This window comes from Heteronotia binoei, chromosome 10 (genome assembly GCF_032191835.1).
Source record: "Heteronotia binoei isolate CCM8104 ecotype False Entrance Well chromosome 10, APGP_CSIRO_Hbin_v1, whole genome shotgun sequence".
Taxonomy (NCBI): Eukaryota; Metazoa; Chordata; class Lepidosauria; order Squamata; family Gekkonidae; genus Heteronotia; species Heteronotia binoei.
Window position 1 is genome coordinate 60,679,329 of NC_083232.1, and position 21,898 is coordinate 60,701,226.

General features: G+C 40.1%; 1 protein-coding gene across 14 annotated transcripts in view; it reads right to left on the reverse strand.

Moving 5' to 3' along the window:
• SATB1 (SATB homeobox 1) overlaps positions 1-21,898 on the reverse strand; it is a 146,663-nt gene that overhangs the window by 77,628 nt on the left and 47,137 nt on the right. For all 14 annotated transcript variants that reach the window (XM_060248760.1, XM_060248748.1, XM_060248753.1 and 11 more), the window contains 3 exons: positions 21,673-21,849; positions 20,973-21,099; positions 20,130-20,253 (listed from right to left, as the gene is read on the reverse strand). In XM_060248760.1, the coding sequence (XP_060104743.1) occupies positions 20,130-20,253; positions 20,973-21,099; positions 21,673-21,849 (428 nt within the window). The remainder of the gene's footprint in view (positions 1-20,129; positions 20,254-20,972; positions 21,100-21,672; positions 21,850-21,898) is intronic.

Sequence of the window (21,898 nt, forward strand, 5' to 3'; positions counted from 1 at the left end):
TCCAGTCAAATGCATTATTTATAATATCTTCCATAGCTATGTGACTCTATGGACTAAATTTATTTTCTAAAGTTCATTTTTGTTTATCTAGATGGCTTAAAAATGTATCCCGTATCTGGATTCCTATCCTCTGATGAAGTACAACATAAGAAGGGATGCAAGTAATTCTGTGACTTAATAAATTCAACCATCTTAGACAAAATTTATAATGTTTGCCTAGTAGGCCAGAAGAAAATGTTTCTCTCTAGATGTGAGGAAAGCCTTTCAGTCCCTATCCATTTTTCATCAATCAATAGAACAATTTTTAGGATAACATTTCTTGACTATGACCTATAAGTACTCTCATCAGGCAGGCCAGAAATGGTTTATAATTATGATTAAAAGTGCATTGTTGTTCTTTCTGGGAAACAACAAAAACATTAATCATGTCAATTCAATCATCTAAACCAAAACTGCTCATGCTTTGCTGCCAAATCAACCAGCCACTGCAAAATCTGTTATCAGTGATTGCTCAGCTTCAGGTCAAAACAGACATGTGCAGTTATCCTGCCCTATCCCTAAATCCTTTATTTTAAGGTTTATACCAAAAGCATTATACACAAATTGTAAAAGAACAACAAAGATCAATCTCAAAGAATATAGGCATTGCAATAGCAATACAAAACAAAAGCAAGCAGGAAACTCCAGAAACAAATGTACTTCAAAAAAATCAAACAGATCTAGGTAAAACTATTAAGCTATTTGTGTGTGAAATGTGCTCTTTCAAGACTATGACCACCAGAAACTTTTTTAGCCCTTTTTGATTGTTAGACCTAACAGGAAGAAAGAAGCATTTATACAACTGGTTCATTGGTGTTTAAAGCTTTCAAGCTCGAGCAGTAGAGGGGGCAAGGGCTACAACAACTTATTTACACAATTATCTAAATACGATTAAACAGCTGATGGACAAATATTAAACTGGAAAATGTATAGTCATTTCAGCTTAATGTAATCCTCTTTCTGTAAACACCCAAGATGATTTTTTCCCCAACTAGAACAGTTCTGACATCTCATAAGCCTAAGGGTGAATAGCAAGAGATTGTTTTTGATAGTTATAAATATTCAAAAGACATGCAGACCATCTGCTTTCATAATACAGGTAAAGCAAGACTGAAACGGTGACTGCTATACAAAAATGGTTCTTTTAACAAAGTCTTCCTCTCCTCGAAAACTATAAAGACAGATGTCAAAAACTGTTTATACAGGGTAATCAGGAGTGTGCAAGATGCAATATTCCTTTTACACACAGTACTTGCTAAACAGCCTCTCTTCTTTCTTCCCATCTGTGTGTTGCAATGCATTTCTAAGAGTTAAGAACATTTTTTTTTAAATGGAGATCTCACAAAGACCCCAAACCATGATATCTAGATTATGAATGCTAATTAAATTCCAAATCAGGAATTTATTTTTTACTCAGCTCATAGTAAACCATGTTTTTACAATGGAATGCTCTAGAAGGAAGATACTGAAAGAATTAAACAAGGTTAATTTTACACAGTTCTAACACTATTTCCACACCATCACTTTGCGTGTAAGTTAGCATCTGTTAAATTAGGCTTGCCACAAGCAGTTCGAGTCTAATTTTCCTTTTATTTTCAAATAAGGTTTTATTTATGCTTTAACATTAATCAAGTTCTTCAAGAGGAGCCCTGTAACAACATAATAATTTTGTCAAGTGGCAAGTTAAAATACACCTTATCTTCTCAGCAGAATATTAAGAGTGCTGCCCATAAACCCCTTGCAGTCAGTATTGAAAACTGAAACATTATCTTGACAGTAACCTTTTAATGTACCATATTAATGACACAGCATTGTTAAGCACCTTTTTATAATTTTCAATAAAAGGGACGTTTACTGAACAATCTGTCAAAACTACTGGTTCCTTTTCTTCCCCCCTCCTCAATAAAGCCTATTCCCACTTCTATAAATTCTCAATTTGTCTGCTTTGTAAAATAAATAAATTAATAAAATATCATAGGGATGAAGAAAGTCTACTTCACATTACCATTGCCAATTCTGATATCAATGTCCTTGCTGGGGAACCACAATGTATTTCAACTTCATACATGCAATGAAGCAAAACAAAACAAACTGTGATCGTAAGCAAAGCCCTGCTAAAACCACTGAACTTAGGTGAAAAACTCTTTTTGCATGGCATTCTATATTGCTTATATTATCTTTATATGTTACATTTTTCTTTCCAAAATATCATACATAAAGCTCACCGCACTAAAGCAAAAATAGTAGATAAATAATGCTGTGAATTAAGCTTTCCCTTGTATTGGCTTTGAATTATACTTATCTCATTGTGTGTTAAATCTCAAAGATCAGTTAATAACCTCACTTTCACAGTTTACACTATAAATATAATATGTACATTCATATCACCATAAAGTTTGTAATACTTACTGTAGGCCCTGATTAGGTCACAAGTCATCCTTACATGTTACGTTTCTCTTTCCACCATGGAGACATGTTTCAAGCAGCATGAAAGTTGTGTACTAATTGTGCAATAAATTAGCAAACATCTAGTCAATGATTTTCTAGCCAAATCTCCAAATAAAATTAAGACACATAGACACATATTTAAATTGCCAGTTGCAAGAAATAGCCCTGCTGGTTAGTTGAAGACCTAATTTAATGCTAGGAAGTAGTGAAAACGGTGCCAAGTTAAAAAAAAAAACTAAGCAAAAATAAACTACTGCATAATACTAGTATCTTAAAACAATGAATTCACAACTGAAAAGATAAAACTGTGCCTCCCAAATCTTTCTAAAGAAGAACAAAAAGTAAAGATAATTGTAGTTTTTGCATGGGGACTCTAGTTTAAAAGTCTTAGTATCGCAATGGTGAACCGGAAGAGGTGAGGGCCCTGCGGGATCTTACTCAGTCCCGCAGGGCCTGTAAGACGACCCTCTTCCGGTTAGCCTACGCCTGACTAGACAAATGTAGCTTTCTAGATCTTAGATTTTTGTGATTATACTGCACAGTTTTAATGTAAAATGTAAAATTTTAAGGTTTTTAGGTTTTAAATGTTTGAATTTAAATGTATTAATTTGTTCCGATTTTATTGTTTTATTATTTGTTGTAAGCCGCCCTGAGCCACTTGTGGGAAGGGCGGGATATAAGTTACGGAATAAATAAATAAATAAATAAATTACTTTCTTATCCCCTTTTTATAATGTATTATTCAGAAGGGCTCCTTCAGAAAAAGGCAATATATAGGAGGAGATGGAAAGCACAGTTTATTCTTGAAGACTGCCTTTCCATGATATGGGAAGACTGCCTTGAAGACTGCCTTTCCATGATATGGGAAGCACAAGCAGCAAACAACTTTTAAAATTAAAAACAGTGCCCTAAACTGAACACAGTAGACAAATGCAACTGTGGCAAAATAGCCTCTGTTTGATTCAGCCTCCCTTCACATTCAGTATATGGACAGCAATATTTGCTACTAACTAAATGTTCTTTAAAGCCCAATGCAGAATGGATTACAGTCACTGATTCATGAGGTTACAAAAGGTATACATTATGCCTGTCAGATCCCCATTTCTGAGAAAAGTCACAGATGGCTTATCAAAGGTAATTGATAAAAAGTCCCCCTGGACACAACTGTTGCATGTTTTGTTAGCAGCAAAGGTACTGCTGACAAGAGGAAATGCCTCATCTTCACATGAGTTAGGTTTCACAAGGTTTAATGGTCAAGTCTGAGATAAATCTTCCAAAGCTCCATCTGCATTAGGGGGTAGTTGGTATTTCTGCATTTTTAAACTGCAACACTTCAGTGTGTTTTAAGAGATATAAATTTAGGTCATTGAATCCACTCCCCTGACCTGTGGATAAAGGTCATATTCTCTCCCTTGGCCTGTGGATAGGGGCAGTTTTAGCTAATGCACAACAAGGGCAGCTACTGTGGGCTCTGTAGAGGGGTACCCAAATGAACATGGGCCCAACTCCCCTGACAGGGAGAAATGAAGAGAAGACTCCTGCAGTCATTGCCTGTGTCCACTCCGCCTGGGGCTTGGGAAGCAAGCATCCAGCAGTCGTTCCAACCTGCCTTGCATAGAGCTAGGGCTGTCCTTTGCTTGGCCCTGGTGAAGGGGCAGGGTAGGGCACAGGGCTTTTGCTCTCAGCTCCAGAATCACTAAGACCACTCTGTCGGGATCGGTACCCTCAGTTTCTGTGTTTGTAGCTTCAGTCTTTAGTGCCCTTGATCTGCAGAAAATTATCTGCAGTTTCTACACCAAATTTGAACCGACACAAAATCACAGGGTATGAGAATAAGTTTTCAAAAGCTGCCCAAAGCAAACAAGAATAACCAGCACCACGGCATGCAGGGAGAATATTCACAGAAGCTATTCATAGCCTATCAATTCAGAACCATTGACAACAATATACTTGTTTGATTTTACATGTATATTCAAAAGTTTGGCTTTGGTTTTTAACTTGGTTATTGATTTTGTTTTTATTTTATTAGTCTACTGTAACCCACCCTGAGCCTGCTTGCAGGGCACAGCAGGATAAGAATCCAAATAAATGAATGAATAAATAAATGAATAAATGATAAGATTTGTCCCTGACTACAAAAGGAATGGTTGAAAAATGAACAGGGGTTTAAGAATCAAACTACAAAATTCAGATTGGTGCAGGCATCTTGGAATTGTACCACTTCATATTACATACTGTGGATTATACCTTTAAAGGTTCACCTTGAGTGCACAAGGATTCCATGCAGTTTGAAAACTACTGTATTAGGGCAAAAGGTTCTAGCCTAGCTCTTTAATAACATGACCATGATCAGATCTTCCAGTACTGAAAACAGCTTTGAGGGGAAGCTCAAGAAGATTGGGAAAAGGGGATTTTGCCTTCATTGTTTCCCAAAACCTTCTAAAAGTAAAATAGCATGGGAGAGAAAAGGTTTATAGCCCTCTTTTTGAGGGCCATGGCCTCAAGTCAGTGCTGTCTCCCAGATGTGTTGAGTAATGGAAAAAATCACTGGTACATGTAATCATGCATCTCTGACATAACATGCAGTTTGGCACAGATTATCTACCATCTTGGCCTAAAGACAGCCAGCTCCACTAATCCTACCAATCCTATATAAGGAGGGTTTCTCCTTCAAACCACTCTCACCCCAAAAGTCAAAAATACTGATTGCGTTGGCCTTGTGTGGGACACTGAGGTGAGCTATACGTCTGGTGTACCAACTACCTAGTGCACCAGCTGACAGCCTGCTGAGCCTTCTGGAGGTGGCAGCCAGCTGGGCATTGGAGTTCCCAGGATTACTATTTCTTGGAGACTTCAACATCTATGCTGATGAGGCTGCGGTCTCCATTCAGGCTTTCCGTGGCAGCACTGGGGCTCACCCAATTTGTATCAGGTCCCATGCATCAAGTGGGCCACACACAGGATTTGATTTTTGGTATGAGGATAAATGTGGATCTGACTTCAAAGGAGGAAGTGCCATGGTCAGATGCCGTGGTTTTGAAGGCCAGGCTGGGTATTTCTGTCCCCTCCCCCAATCTAGGCAGCAAGCTAATTTATGCTCCCCCCACCTCCCGCAGAGGTGAATGAATTCCAGAATGCTCTATGAGACCTGATGCCTTCTGGCACCTCATTAGATGAGCTGATAGAAGACTGGAATCCCTGTCTCTCTGAAGCTATCAAGCAGGTTGCTCCCTAACGTCCTCTGCACTCTCACAGTAAATCATCCCCTTAGTATACTGTAGAACTCAAGCGGATGAAACGAGAATGAGCAAATTTGGTGGTGGGTTTGTGGTGAAGCTACAAGAGCATCTTATAGGATACTTAGGAAATAATATGACACTGAAGAGGGTGAAGAAGGAATTCTTCTCCACCTCTATTGAATCTGCTAGCTTGCACCCAGCGCACTTTTTTAGGGTGATTAGGTTCCTGGCATCCCTTACCAAGAGGAGCCAAAATAGAAGATATTTAGTCATTACTGTGAGGCATTTGTGAGCTCTTCTGCAGACAAATACCTGTCGCTCTGCTGTGACCTGCCTGCCAATATTGATACAGTAAGTGAACTGGAGGCCCCTTGGCCATCTTTAGATTCAGTGTTGGATACCTTCAACCTGCTCTCTTCTGCTGATGTCAACAGGATCCTGGGTGCTGTCAGACATACCATGTGACTCCTTGACCTGTGACCTTCATGGCTGCTAAAGCTGGTGTTGAGAGGCTACGAGGCCCATTGATGGATATTATCTATCTGTCCCTAGAAACAGAGGCCTATCCAGAGGGCCTCAAAGGAGGCTGTGGTTGTGTCACTCTTAAAAAAACCCAACTTAGGATCCTTCAGATCTTACCAATTACTACCCAGTGTTGAACTTATTGTTCTCGAGTAAGGTAACTGAGAGAGCGGTAGCTGAACAACTCTAGGGGTTCCTGAATGACACATTGGTGTTGGATCCATTCTAATCTGGCTTCCGGCCTAGCCACAGAAAGAGACAGTTTTGGTTGCCTTGCAGACAGCTGGATTGAAGTGGGCTGGCACTGTTATTAATATTAAATCTTATGGCAACATTCAACACAGTCGATTATGATCTGCTGATCCACCACCTCACCAACATAAGAACTTGGGGGTTGGCCCTTCAATTGCTCACATCATTTCTCCATCATTGGGAACAGAGAGTAGCGCTAGAGGAGAAGGTGTCCTCTAGATACCCGCCCCCCCCATATGTTGGGTCCCTCAGGGGTGCTTCTCTCCTCGATATTGTTTAAGCTCTATATGTGCCTCCTCACCCAGCAGCACGAATCCTGATGGAAACCTCAAAAATGGCACATGATGCTCTGCCAGGTGCGTTGACTTCCAGTGGAATACTGAATCAAGTTCAGGGTTCTGATAATAACTTATCTAACATATCTATGGGACCACCTCCTCTGCTATGTCCACAGGAGAATGGTATGCTCCTCAGACAGCAATTTGCTAGTGTTCCTTTGCCCCAAAGACATCCAGATGTCCTCAACCAGGGCCAGGGCCTTTTCAGTCCTGGCCCCAACCTGGTGGAACTCTGCTGAATTCTGTCAGGGCCCTGTGGGATCTTTTTCAATTCCACAGGGCCCGTAAGGTGGAGATGTTCTGCCAGGCCTTTGGTTGACGACAGTGATGGCTACCATCTTGGCTGGCACCCTCTTCAGTTCTCTGTGTCTCTCCTGCCCTCTCCCCTCTGCCCATGAAACAGCTGGCAGTCTGCAACTGGACTAGGATTGTGCCATCTGTTTTTAGACTGTAAATAACTGTTGTTTAAATCAGTTTATTTATGCTTGATGTCTTTATTTTTCATTATACATCGCCCAGAGCCTTGCTGAAGCAGGGATGGGCAATTTATAAACCCAATAAATAAATGAACAATTGCCGCATGGGACTGAGAAGGAAAAGGCTGCTTGCTGGATTGTCCTGCAAACAGCCAACGGATCCAGTTGCACCTGTATAACTCTAGTTTCCCCACTTGGGGTGCAGGGAGGTGAAATTATCTGCATCAAGACTTGCCACTAGTCCTAGATCTTCTGGCCATTAGCAGCATCATCCAGGAAATGATGGCCAAGACTTGTGCTTTCAGGTAAAGTTTCTGCAATCTGCCTCCCCAGAGTTTTGAATTGCTAAAAGGTAAAAAAGGTAGTCCCCAGTGCAAGCACCAGTTATTTCCAGCTCGGGGGTGATGTTGCACCACAACATTTTCATGGCAGACTTTTTTATGGGGTAGTTTGCCATTGCCTTTCCTAGTCATCTACATCTTTCCTCCCAGCAAACTGGGTACTCATTTTACCGACCTTGGAAGGATGGAAGGCTGAGTCAACCTTGAGTCGGCTACCTGAACCCAGCTTCCACCAGGATCGAACTCAGGTCGTGAGCAGAGAATTTGGATTGCAGTACTGCAGTTTTATTACTCTGTGCCATGGGGCTGCTTCTTGAATAGTTACCATTTCCTCAATGGCAACCCTTACAAGGCTGTAGTATTGGAATTGTTCAGTAGGTGTTTGTTTTGGGGGAGGGTAGTATCTTCCCCCTAAAATTGGACATTGGTTACAATCACAGAGTTGGAAGGGCCACAAAGACCATCTAGTTCAACCCCCTGTCAATGCAGGATCAGCCTAGAGCATCCCTGTTTGTCCAGCCGCTGCTTAAAGACTGTCTGTGAGGGGGAGCTTACCACCTCCCCAGGTTGCTGATTCCACTGTTGAATAACTCTTACTGTAAAAAAGTTTTTCCTAATATCCAGCCTCTACCTTCCTGATGTTAATTTAAACCCATTATTAAGAGTCCTCTCCTCTGCAGCCAACAGGAACAGCTTCCTGCTCTCCTCTAAGTGACAGCCCTTCAAATACTTAAAGAGAGCAATCATGTCCTCACTTAGCCTTCTCTTCTCCAGACTAAACATTCCCAGTTCATTCAGTCTTTCCTTGTAGGGCTTGGGTCTCCAGGTTCTAAAGCTCCCCCCCACACACACACACACTGTTGAGACAAGCCTTTGAAGTCTAACTTCATTTTTGGAAGACATTAGGTGCCACTTTGAGCTCCCTAATCATAAGAACACTAGTAGTTGTCTTTATGTATTAGGATTTGGGTAATTTTTTAATCACACTTTTTTTCCCTCTGCACTTTTACATTTCCCAGTGCAAACACTTTTCGTGCATATGCACAAACAAAGAACTTGTATTGGCTTTACTTTGTTTTGTTCCTCAACTCAGTCTATTTTACTACTTTATGATATTGTTGTTACCTAGAGGAAGGCAGCTGATTTAATTTTATTTATTTAATTCCATTTATATCCCACCCTATAATTCCATTTATATCCCAATAGGCAACCAGTGCAGTGCTTTCAGCCGAGGTTGAATATACTCCTGTAAGAGAAGACCCAATAGCAACCTGGCTGCCGCATTCTGCACTAGTTGAAGCTTCTGGGTTTGAGACAAGGGCAGCCCCATGTAGAGGGCATTGCAGTAATCCAATCCTGAGATGACTGTAGTGTGAATCACTGTCGCTAAGTCGTTGTATTTGAGGTAGGGGACCAACTGTCTTATCAGCCGAAGGTGATAAAAGGCTGATCTGGCGGTGGCCACCACCTGGGCCTCCATATTTAAGGAGGGATCCCGGAGAACCCCTAAGCTTTTAATCTTGAGTGCTGGTGTAAGTAGTGCCCCGTCAAAGGTTGGTAATGAGACCTCAGTTCCTAGTCCGCGATGACTTAGGTAAAAGACCTCCATCTTCGTTGGATTCAATTTCAGTCAACTCAGTTTGAGTCACCCTGCTACAGCTTGAAGCACCATGGTCATGTCTTTTGGGGAAGAGTGGGATTGGCTGCCCATCAACAGATAGAGCTGGGTGTCTACTGCATACTGATGACATCCCAGCCCAAACCTCTGGGCAATCTGGGCAAGGGAGTGCCTGTAAATATTAAATAAGATTGGGGCGAGGACTGCCCCTTGTGGCACACCACACACAAGTGGGTGCCGATGAGACAGTTCCTCCGCTATTGCCACCCTTTGTCCCCAACCCTGAAGGGTAGAGGAAAGCCACTGTAGGGTCAACCTCTGTATCCCAGCGTTGGTGAGGCGGCAAGTCAGCAACTGATGATTGACTGTGTCAAACATGGCTGATAGATCTAGAAGCATCAGTACTCCTGACCCACCTCTATCCAGATGCCTCTGGAGGTCATCTATGAGAGCGACCAAAACCATCTCCATCCCATGACCTGGGCGGAAACCAGATTGAAAAGGGTTTAGCATGGAAGCATCATCCAGAAAGCTCTGTAACTGCACAGCAACTGCCCTCTCAATAATCTTGCCCAAAAAAAAGCAAGTTTGACACCGGCCGATAGTTTGCCAACACAGCAAAGATGGCTCCTTTAGAAGGGGGCGAACTACTGCCTCTTAAGAGGCTGTGGGAAGGTCCCTTCAGATAGGGACCAGTTGACAATTTCCCTTAGGGGGACCAATAGTTTGTCCCGGCCAGCCTTTATAACCAGGATGGGTCCAGACTACAAGTAGTTGGGCGTACAGTAGAGAGCGTTCTGTCATCTTCCTCCAGGCTGAGTGAAGTAATCCAAAATCTGACTAGAAGATGTGGATGAAGCCTCAAGTTTCTTTACTGTCTCAAGTGTGGTGGGGAGGTCATGGTGGAGTGACAAGTCCCTATCTGCGAAAAAACTCGCAAAAACCTTGCACCTATATCTAGTTCCCTAGCATTTAATTTACCCTGTGGTAGCGTAGTCAGTGACCGAATTTATGTAAACAACTGTGCTGGATGTGAGCTCACAGATGCAATCGTGGCCGTAAGATAAGTTCTCTTAGCAGCCTTGACTGCCGTCTCATAGGTTCTCATAAACAACCTATAGGATGTTCTTGTCACTTCGTCATGGGCACGTCCCCACTGCCTCTCTAACCATTTCAGCCCCTGTTTCATCAGCCATAGCTCCAGGGTATACCACAGAGCCAGCTTTGAATGGGGGCGGAGAGGGTGCCTGGGAGTGATTGCATCAATGGCCATGGAGAGCCTATTATGCCAGGTCTCCACGAGCTCATCTAGAGAATTGCCAGGGGGCCAAGGATCTCGCAAAGCCATCTGAAGCTGCATGGGGTCCATTTGGTTCTGTGAGTGAGCTAAAATATGCTCACCACCCAAACAGGGTTTGAGTGGAACATTCACACAGGCATTCAAAGCAAAGTGGTCCGACTATGGCACTGCATCAGCAGTAATTTGGTCCACTGTCACTCCCGCTGCAAAGACCAAGTCCAGCATGTGCCCAGCCTAATGTGTGGGGGTTGTTACATATTGAGAGAGTCCCGGGCCTGTCACCTGAGTGGAGCATGCGTCATCGGCATGAATGTTGAAGTCACTCAAGGTTCCAATGCCCAGCCTGCTACAGACTCCAGAAGGGAGGGTAAGGCACTGGTCGGTGCATTGGGTGATCGGTACACCAGCTAGACAGCCAAACTCTCTCCCATATCACACACTATGCCGACACATTCAATGCCGGTGATCTTTGGAGACGGAAACGCCCAGAAGGAGTAAGCCTCCCGAATAAATGCTGCCCCCCCTCCCCCCCACCCACTAGTCCATGATTGGTGAAGGACTGAGAAACCAGGTGGAGCTAACTGGGAAAGAGCAACTGTCTCCCCATCTCACACCCAGGTCTCAGTCATGCAAGCCAGGTCCATATTCTGCTCTAGCAGAAAGTTCCGAAGGACAGAGGTCTTATTATTAATGCACCTGCATTACACAATACCAATGTTGGAGGCAGGCACTTCCACTTGGCCCCACTGTCTGCAACCGTCGGGAGGGGATGCAGGCTGGAAGGAGGCCGAGCTTTCTGGTATCTTAGACTCCTTCCCTTAGATCTATGCTTGTTCCCACCGCTATACCGTCCCCTTCCCAGGAGCACCGGAATTTTGGGGACATTGCTATAACTTCCTAAGTACGAAGAGAATTACTTTGGAGTGCTGCCTAACACTGTGTGAATTTGTGTCAGAGGGGTGTACTCTCGTTGTGTTTCATCCCAATTTTACTCCTAGCCAAAACAAATTCCTGGAAAAAATAGGGAGCTTTTGCCATCACAGCCATTTACTTAATATATATATATATATATATATATATATATATATATATATATATATATATATATATATATATATATATATATATATATATTTATAACTCAACTCATATGTCACCAGAACCACTTCTCCCTGATTGGGTCCCTTGCCACTCTAGAAACAGGTAAACAAATTGGTGGGTTAGATGAAAATATTTTTTTTCTTACAGAGACAGTCCCTTTCTACAGATACTCCCAGGGACTACCACAGTCACCTAATGACATGGCTACTTAAGTTCATTAAAGAAAAAACTACTTAGATGTCATTTAGAAAGTGTTTGGAAGTTCAGAAAATCTTTATGGCTCTCTGAATTATGTTTCATTTTCTTTTCATGTATCCTTCAGTATCTGTTCACTTGGTGAATCTACTGATTTCAAGAATTTCACATCTGCCAAATCTCTAACCATAATGAAGCACCCCAATGTACTGAAGCACCTGCATTGCATAGCAATAAATAGCAACAGACAAGATCCAAATGACTCATGTGTAAGAGGATAGAGGGTCTAAGCATGCATAGGGCTACAAGAAAACATTAAATGCTGAATAAATTTTTCCTTCTATCGATAACCCTTGTGACTCATGAGGTGCTGCTCTAGAAAAACAAAGACCTGCCCTATCAATCAGAATTTTCTAGGTAAAGATAGTCCCCTGTGCAAGCACCAGTTGTTTCCAACTCTGGGGTGATACTGCATCATGACATTTTCACGGCAGACTTTTTTAAAAGGGTGGTTTGCCCCAGTCATCTACACTTTACCCCCACAAGCTGGGTAGTTTTGCAGACCTTGGAGGGATGGAAGGCTAAGTCAATCCTGAGTTAGTTACCTGAGCCCAGCTTCCGCCAGGATTGAACTCAGGTCATGAGCAGAGCTTGGACTGCAATACTGCAGCTTACCACTCTGCCAATGCAAAAACTAGGAGGCTGAAAAGAGCTTCTAGGACTGGTATGACATTTTTGGACCTATCCTCATCAACACCAGATGTCTCAGTTACCAATAGTTCAGAGTTTTCTAGAACAGAAGCTAGGCAACCTCAGAAGAAGTCATGACTGGCCTAGTTAAGTCATGCCAGAAGGTGCTGCCAGACATAGGGTAGCCAACCTCCAGATGGAGCCTGAACATCTCCTGGCATCACAACTGAACTCCAGACAACAGATCTCTCTCCCCCTGGAGAAAATAACTGCTTTGGAGGGTGGACTCCATGGCATTATATTTAGCTGAGGCCTCGTACCAAACTCTGGCTTCCTTAGACTCCATCACAACATCTCCAGGAATTTCCCACCGACCTGGAGCCAGCAACTATAGCCAGGACTGGGCCCAATAAGTTCTCCCTCAAAAGCCAAAACAGGCCTAGAGAGGGCCTCCCCACATTACTGACAAAATCAAGTTTGGTTGGTTTTGACTGACCAAAGCGTGCTTGGCTGCATAGCTACAGCCACTTCCTAACAGTCTTCCCAGTGGCCCACCAGGCAAAGAGAAGAGTGGACTCAACCAATGGGAGGTAAGCACAATTGAGTGTTGGCTGATCTTCCAATGGCTGATGTGGTATGCACCACAGCCAACGGGAGAGCTCGAAAATGCTAGCATGCGAATAGGAACCTTGAAAACTGTATACTATATTTCTAACATGGTTGTTCCACAGACTTTTATAATGGCATTTTTATATCATTTATTTGATAGATCATTTTATCACTTCTCCTAATCACCCCCACCTTGAAATCTGTCTTTCGCTGCTGCAGCATGTGGCTGACATTTTTTAGTGTTCACCACAACTGCCCCCCCCCCAGTCTTTTAAGGTACACAGTTAATTTAGACCCCATTCAGCATATATATGAAGTTAGAATTTACTTTCCCAGTGTGCATCATTTTACACTTATAAAACAACATCTGACATTCAATTCTTGTCCACCTAGTTTGGAAAAACACTTTGAAGCTCTTTTAAATTCTTCACAAGTAAGGTTGAATGTAATCCGAAGAGTTTGCTATCTTATTGCTGACCCTAAACTCCTCACATTTATTAAAAAAAAAAATAGCATGCATTACTCAAATTTTACAATCATTCCACTGGCTGCCCATCAACTACTAGGCTTAAAATACTGGCTATCATATTAAAAGCCCTTCATGGCCTGTTGGACTTGCATATCTGCAAGACTGTCTCTCTCCCTATGGTCCACCATGACAGCTTCGCTCATCCAAGCAGGACCTTCTGTCTGCCAATCTCCAAATGGGCAAAATCAACTGCCCATACATGTGCCTTCTTCATTATGGTCTCCACATCATGGTGGGGAGATCAGGAATGCCTTCCCTCTCCAGGCTTTCCATAACCTATGAAAAACTGAATTATTCAAGAGGGCTCCTCTATGCAGTCAAAAGGGTAGAACTGTACAAAAGGGTGCACAAAGTTGACCAACCTATCAACCATTTCTATTATAAATTACTGTATAATATATCTTGATAATTCAGGAATGTTAGAAATGTTTACAAGAGGAAGATAATTATAAGGGAAGAAATGAGCTCAAAGTAGAATGACCTGTTTTTCATTGGTGTGGTAGATATGTGACAAATGGTATATGATAGTTCAGTTAGTTTACTGTAATTAGCTATTGACTGCTACAAGTCTATGGAAATCTCAATGAAAAGCAAAGTAAACTAGAAGTTAATGAACATACAAAGTATCATGTCAAGCAAAAGGGTATAACAACAAATGCAATACAACAGCAATAACAATAGAGATTATACCCATATATCTACAAATCATCCCTTCGCACTGTGACCTTGAAGATGTCAGATCATAAAAGCCATATACTTCCTTAGCCTTTATCTGAATAAGTACTTAGGGCTGACAAACTTCCATCTAAAAATTTGGCCCTTGGACTAGAATAATGCGGACAGAAAAGTAAATAGTGAAGTAAGTCCTCAATTACGACAGAAAATGTATTAGCATCAAATATAGTCAAATATGTGCAGCCATATCCAGAACAGTTATTACAGCTAAAATAGGCTGCACTCAAACGCTCCATTTAGCCAAGAGATAAACAAAAATGAGTATAAGCCCAGCTTCTGGTGGCTGTGTATGTTGTGTACCTGGCTCCTCCCTCTGCAGCACAGAATGTGATGAAAGAATACTTTAAGATTTAAGTTACCCATGACATGCAAATACAGGCACATGGCTTAACCAGAATTAGTTTTCTCCTCACTGACGTGGGATTCTAAACCAAACTTTAATCCTGGCTTAGCTTTCCTCCCATTAACCAAGCTCATAACGCAAGGCACAGGGAACTGGAATTATTCCTACATCACTCTGTTTAAAAAGGGGTGAGCAAGAAAGAGAAGCCAGGTGATACTCAAGACCTGTACAAGCAGGGCTGTGCATACTATGTAAATTCAGTTCAACTGTATGTCTGAATACTGAATATACTTCCTTAGCCTTCTAAAAATATTACACCTACACATATGTACCAGACTTTAAAGTAGTCGTCATTACTAGCTGATATCCTCCAATTTCAAGGAAGGCTAGTATACCTTATGTGTCTAATGGTTTTCTTAGGGTACAATTAACTTTAAAAAAAATTACATAGTAACAGCCTTCTAGAACAGCTGGACCACAATATGGTAAAAACTGTCAAACACCATTTGAAAAGTTCCCAATAAAATGGAAACAAAGTTTTAAAAATTAACAAATAGCAAATTAATGCTTGCAATTTAGAACAGTAGTATAAATAGATGTTTAACAAATTATTCTACATTTTTTTGCTGCAGTAACCTGCCAGAACCTGAATTTAGGGCCTCAAGGTTCTGTGCTTTTCCTGCTGCGACTGATGACATCCCTATTAGCACAAGCTTGCGTTTTGTATACACGTCCTTCTTCTATAGAGGTTGAAGTTGACTTCTTGCAAAAGTATCTCTAATCTTAGCAGATTAAAAATAAAGCTTTTCTTTTCCATAATATAACTTTGTTTAAGTATTATACTGTTATGTTCTAATGCAGTCTGCTTAAAATTAAAAGTGCAGTTAAAAATGTCTTTAGTAAACTATAATTTGAATTCACAGAAAAAATTATATGGGTAGTATGGTAGCAGGTAAGAAATGCAGAGGACTTCAGCCGCAGCAGAAACCTCATATTTAAAGTCTGAATGCTTCTGTGAAGTAACCCTAGCTGATAGGGAGACAGGGAAACCAAATTTCCATCAAGTAGGCCATGAACACCTTGTCCAAAGGGCTTGGTGGGTGGTATTGGCACTGGACCAAGCCATCTTCTGAAATTACTTGGTCAGATTTTATACTACTGTTCATAATGGCTCATTTTCTGAACCCCTTCCCTCCTCACTATAAGTACTGAATATACGGAGAAAGCCTGACTCAACAGGAAGCACCTCTTTACCACACTAGCTCCCATCACACAAGACAGCATGCAACACAGATCTTTAATTCACAACAGCCTTTGAGGCTAATTTATATTTTGATATTTCATTTTCATAAAAGACAATTTTAGAAAATGCTTAACAGCTAGTCAGTTCTTCAGTAGGATTATGAAACTGCCTGAGATTATGAAGGAGGGGAAACCCCTGAAGTGTATCTACAGTTATAAAGTGATAGAAAAAGAGACTTATTGTGCATAAAAATGCACTGCAATTTAATGATATCAGAAGCCTTTCTGGAGCTTGAGGCAAGTGCAGTAGGCAGCTCTGGAAAACAATCTGATTTTTGCTAATGAAATAAAGTTCCTTCTTTAAAAGCTTTAAGGGATGTGAAACATCAGGCCTTAGACCTGTCTGACAACAAAATCAGCTATTACCTATTCCAGCCCCCTGGCAAGTGTCATCTAATGGCCCAGTAAGCAGAGTTACATATCAAGGGCAAAATAAAAGTCACTGTTGCACCCTACCAATTACTTTTCTCACAGGTCAATGGAATAGAGATGGGGTGGGAACATAATCTTATTAGACATTTGTTAGAATTTGCCTAAGATGAATGTAAGCTAAGTCACACATGTATTTTTTTTAAAAAAAATATTTCAACTACCATGCGGCATATGGTTACTGCTAGAAAAAGCTGATGCGAAGGGTGGGAAAGGACTAATCATTCTTCAAGTTCAAAGTGGTGTCAATTAATAGCACACCATCAACTGCTAAGAAAACAGCATCTGAAAATACAGGAAGATTAAGACAGTCGGTACCAATAGCATGACCAAGAATGTCATGCTACAGAACAAGAGAGATCCTTCTGTTAGTGGCAGATGCTCTTCTTGCTTCTCTAAATACCTATGCTTACAAGAGTATTAAATCAGTATAAGACATATTCCTGTCTTGTAACTTAAAGTACTATGAGAAATACATAAAACTTTTTCAGTGCATGTGCATTATTCTGTCAAAGGAAGATGAGCGGGCTGAATCACAAAAACTTTATACCTCCCACCAATGGAGGTCAATAGGTGCCAACCTATAAATGTGGCATCAAATATCTGTACCCAGCTTTTTATACATATCCTGTTTGGTTATCAATTTATGTGCTCTGATAATGAAGCAAATCATTTCAGTATTCTTTTTAACTCCAAACAATGCTTTTATAAACACAGTGCATATTACACTAGAGAAACCTGCCCTGAAGGCAAGACATTGCGCACAGGTGCTGCATTTTTTCTAGTAGATATATACTGGCACAACCAATGGACAGTAAATCAGTGACAGTTCCTGTGGTGGAACAGGGATTCAAACTCAAAAACTCCCAGATCCTAGTCTAACCACTAGATCTTTCTGGCAGTTTACACATGCATTATACCTATATCTGAAGACAAGCAGCAATTATACTGCAATAATATGCCAAAGTAAGATATTACCAACTGATGAATTATTTCCCATTGACTTCAAATAAAATAAAAGCAGGAGAACAATGTTTTAAATTTTGAGCACATTTGCTTCCAAATAAATTCCCCCTGAACAAAGTACACTATGCAGAGTAAATATGCACAGGACCAAAGTTCATATTTTATAAAAATCTGGAGTCTGTATTTTAAATCAGTACAAAAGGGACACAATTATGCATACTAGTTACACTTAGGATTCTTCTCTTTTCTTTCTAAAGCACAAACATGTTTATACAGGAGTCCCAGACAATCTTACAATTGGCAATATAAAGCTAAGGAGTTCTATTCCTGTAAGGAAATAATGACAACCCCAAAATCAAAGGAACATATTTTCACAGAAAGTCTCACCAACATACTTCCAGAATGATTTCCAAAAACAAATACATGTAAGTATGAAAGATCAGTAAACCCAGAGAAAATTCTCTCCTAAACTTGTGTTCACCAAGTATCAAGGTTCTGTATATATCAACTTCTTCTAATCATCTTCCAGCACTACTAAGGGAAAGAATAATTTTTAATTTTTAAAAGAATACATAAAGACTATGATTTGCATTATTTTATAACATACTTATATCTGCAATAGAGAAAATTTCTTCTTCATCACCAAATACAAGATGGAAGTGAGACCCATTTTTTCCAATGAGATTTAATTTCAAGTACCCTTGAATAAACACTCTTCACTGAACTCAAATGCAATTCAACCTATATAAAACCACTTTTCAACCACACAATCTATGAGTAATATTAGACCTTGTACAGAGGATAAGAGACTGAGGTGTAGCCCAGAAAGTTCTCTGTATAAATCTTGTCTATGCCCAAACATACCAAAACAAAGAGGGGTCTCACAGAACCTTAAAAACTGACATGCTTTTATTCCAGTATAAGCTCTGGAGTACTACCGTCCAATTTGACAGATGAGCAATATCACACAACAGGACAACCCTTCCAGAATTATGACCTATCAAGTAACTTTAGTCATTTCCAAGACAGGAACTCTCACCTTCAGCTCTCTTCTGCAAAATGAGGACAACAATACCGACCTTCCTTACAAAACTGTTATAAAGACTATCAAATTAGAATGGATTATGGAAAGCCAGACATCACACATACATTGTCAAGTGCTTTAATAAGAGACTACTACTAACATGTGATAACCATACTCCTATTTCCAGCTGTGGTGGTCAGTGTTCCCGCTGAGTTAATGAGAGCTAGCTCACAGTTTTTTAGCCCCCAGTTCACACATTTTTGTCTTAGCTCAGGAAAAATGGCCCCAGAGCAAACTAATTTATACACAGTAGCTCACAACTTTAATGCCAGTAGCTCACAAAGTAGAATTTTTGCTCACAAGAATCCACAGCTTAGAGGGAGTATTGGTAGTGGGGTAAGGCAGTTCTCCTGTCTCCCTTCCCCAGATTATATCTGGTACTTCTGTACAACTACACGCAGATGGAATTCCATCATGATATGCTGGTAATGGTCTGTGTAAACCCCCTCCCCCATTTCTGTACTACTTGCCTTCACACCCAACCACCATCTTCTTCACTATCCTCCCCTTAGACTCAGTCCAGAATAACAGTATGAAGAGAAATTCTTGTAAATTTCACCAGCATGTTGGAGGGTTTCCCCTACAAAAAACATGTATGGACACCACAACTGGTACACAATAATACATTTAATCCTGTTTCAAAAACTGAAAAGATATGTGAAACAAAGCTTTTCCTTGAATTTGTTATTTTTACCGGACATTAGTAAGAAATCAGCAAAATTAATGGAAGGAGCTCCAAACAGATACTTATGGTCTTGAAACAGTGGGATGAATCATGTAAAGGACCTACACTGTGCTCATTAACAGTGATCAGAGAGGGAAATCTCTGTATAGAGAAACAAAATTAAAAAAACTGTTCCCGAATGCATACAACTATATATATATATTTTTAAAAGGAGGGCAGAGGACTAAAAACACACTTAATGCATTACATAGAAAAAACAGTACATTTGCAATGCAATTGTAAATATAATTTCTGCATGACTGACTGAATTTAAAAATGGATACAAGCGTATTTTAAATTTCTGTTACTCACAGATGTGAATAAAAGCAGAGAACCTCTAAACTTTTTTAGTATGTGTGAACCTGATCAACAGCACTTTACAAATTTAAGAATTATAAGGGAGGCAGACAAGTTTTAATAAGGGTCTGGTTTTCTTTTACATACGTGTATAATATATCACTTGTTCACAAGTAACACTAAGGAGACCATTCATTTTCATGAATTAGCATTTTAAACTAATTTGGTGTACTTAACACATACTCAAATTCACTGACAGTCTTAACAAAGTCAAGAACCTCTGAACCACTGTGATATACCTGCCCAATTAAGGCAGTTACATTAAGCACCTTTATGATGAGAGATGAAAACCCAGTGAAAGCTCAGCTTCATACAAGTATAATTTTATTTCAAACTTTTCATGGGGTAAAATGAACTTAATATCTTTTAATGGCTGATCAAGTGGTTAAGTGAATTAGTTTTCTAGCAGAATCCAGTGGCTACAGTCAACAGAAACCTCAAATCAATGTTGCCTGTAGTGTTTTATTATTTATTGGAGATTATGTTAAGTACCTGTGAAAGGGGACATTCCTTGGCCAATGAACTCTGGTTCATATCCTTCAGTAAGTCCTTCAGAGCATTCCGTACTGTTGTGTGAGACCACTGTTCAGGAGGCAAGTCTTCTAGTTTAGGGCAACTATTTGAAACATAGATTAGAAAAAGGATTATTACAAGATTGCATTCTGCTGCAGAACATTCCTTTAAGACAGACAGATTTCATTTTGCGCATCAAGCAGATGCATCTGGAGATTGCTCTCAGTCTCCTGATTGTTCCGATTAGTTAATTACTTTATACAACACATCTGCTGTATTGATGCATGAATTATACATCAGCTGCATGTGGCGACTATTTTTTCATGTTACTTCTACCTTCCTGCTCTGATGCGCTTGGTAAAACAATTTAAGGTGTAATGCCTTCTCACGACTGATCATGAAAAGAATTAATATATTAGTCTCCCTCCTTTTACATTATACTGAAACTTAAAAACCTAGGCTGCAACAATAACAGTGAACAAGTCATTCTTTTTCAAAATGCACACAGATGGTGCTGTTCATGATATGCAAAAATATTTTTCTCTTAAGTAAACTTTATGTAAAATGCCTTCTTGTAATGCATCATTTAATTGACTAAAATGCAATATACTTTTAATGAGACACCAAAAGAAAAGCTCTGAATCAGAGCTATGTGAATATTTCTTCACTATTGTGCAGGGGGTGGTTTTCCTGAAGAACTGCCGGAACAAAATGGTATAGGTATAATCTCATGGTCTGCATGTTTAAATTGGAAGAAATTGAATATTTGCAATATTACATGTACACTAATTTATTAAGTGGCTACCATCCTGTGTGACATACCTGTGCAACTGGATTTTCAGTGTGACCACATGATATACATCTTGCAACATGTCAGCTACTGTAGCATCAGGGGCATCTGTCACATAGGAGAGAGGAACTGGATTCCATTTCCCAACTTGAATTAGTCCTACACCATGCAAAAGAAAAACAAAAAGGAATGGTGGATAAGACTGAGGTGCATAATTTTAAGATGAAAGAATACATAATTATGGTGGTTGATTTAAAATACATTATACTTTTAAAGCTATAAAACAGTCAACAGAATATTATTTCTATCACAGCAACTGTTAATGTGGATTTATATAAGCCATAAAGGGTTTCCTAGTGCAGGATACTATTAAAACCTTGGGGAAATCCACAAACCACTTAAGAAATGAGGAAAAAACATCTCTGTCCTAACAGAAAGTTGGTTCTACCAACGCTTCTTTTCCTGAAATGTTCTCTACACCTTTTTGTGTATCATCAATGATAATAGATTAAGGCTGGTAAGCATACTAATAACAGTGTTGGGGTGGTTATAATACCATTTCCCAGAACAGAATATTTTCTAACAGAAAGCACATTTAAGAAGTGAAATATCTCTCTAGCCTGTTGCAGATCATAAACATGAATGCAGCTTTCCTGAAAATAAGGAATGCCCTGTCCCTCTCCCTCTTAAAGTAAATAACAATTGTTTTGTAATTCATCAAAACATATTTACCTTTTGCTTGGGCAGCAGAGCTATGAGAATATCCAAGGGACAGCAGTGCCATTTCAATCAGTTGGTTGAACAGCATATCCTTTCTTACCAAAACAAATTCTGCATGCTCCTCCTTACAATCGTACTCTATGGAGTTTTCATAATGTTCCACTACACAAAAAACTGGAAGCATGGTTCCTGTAATAATAATTTTAGGAAATTAAAATCTGCATAGTATTTATTTGCA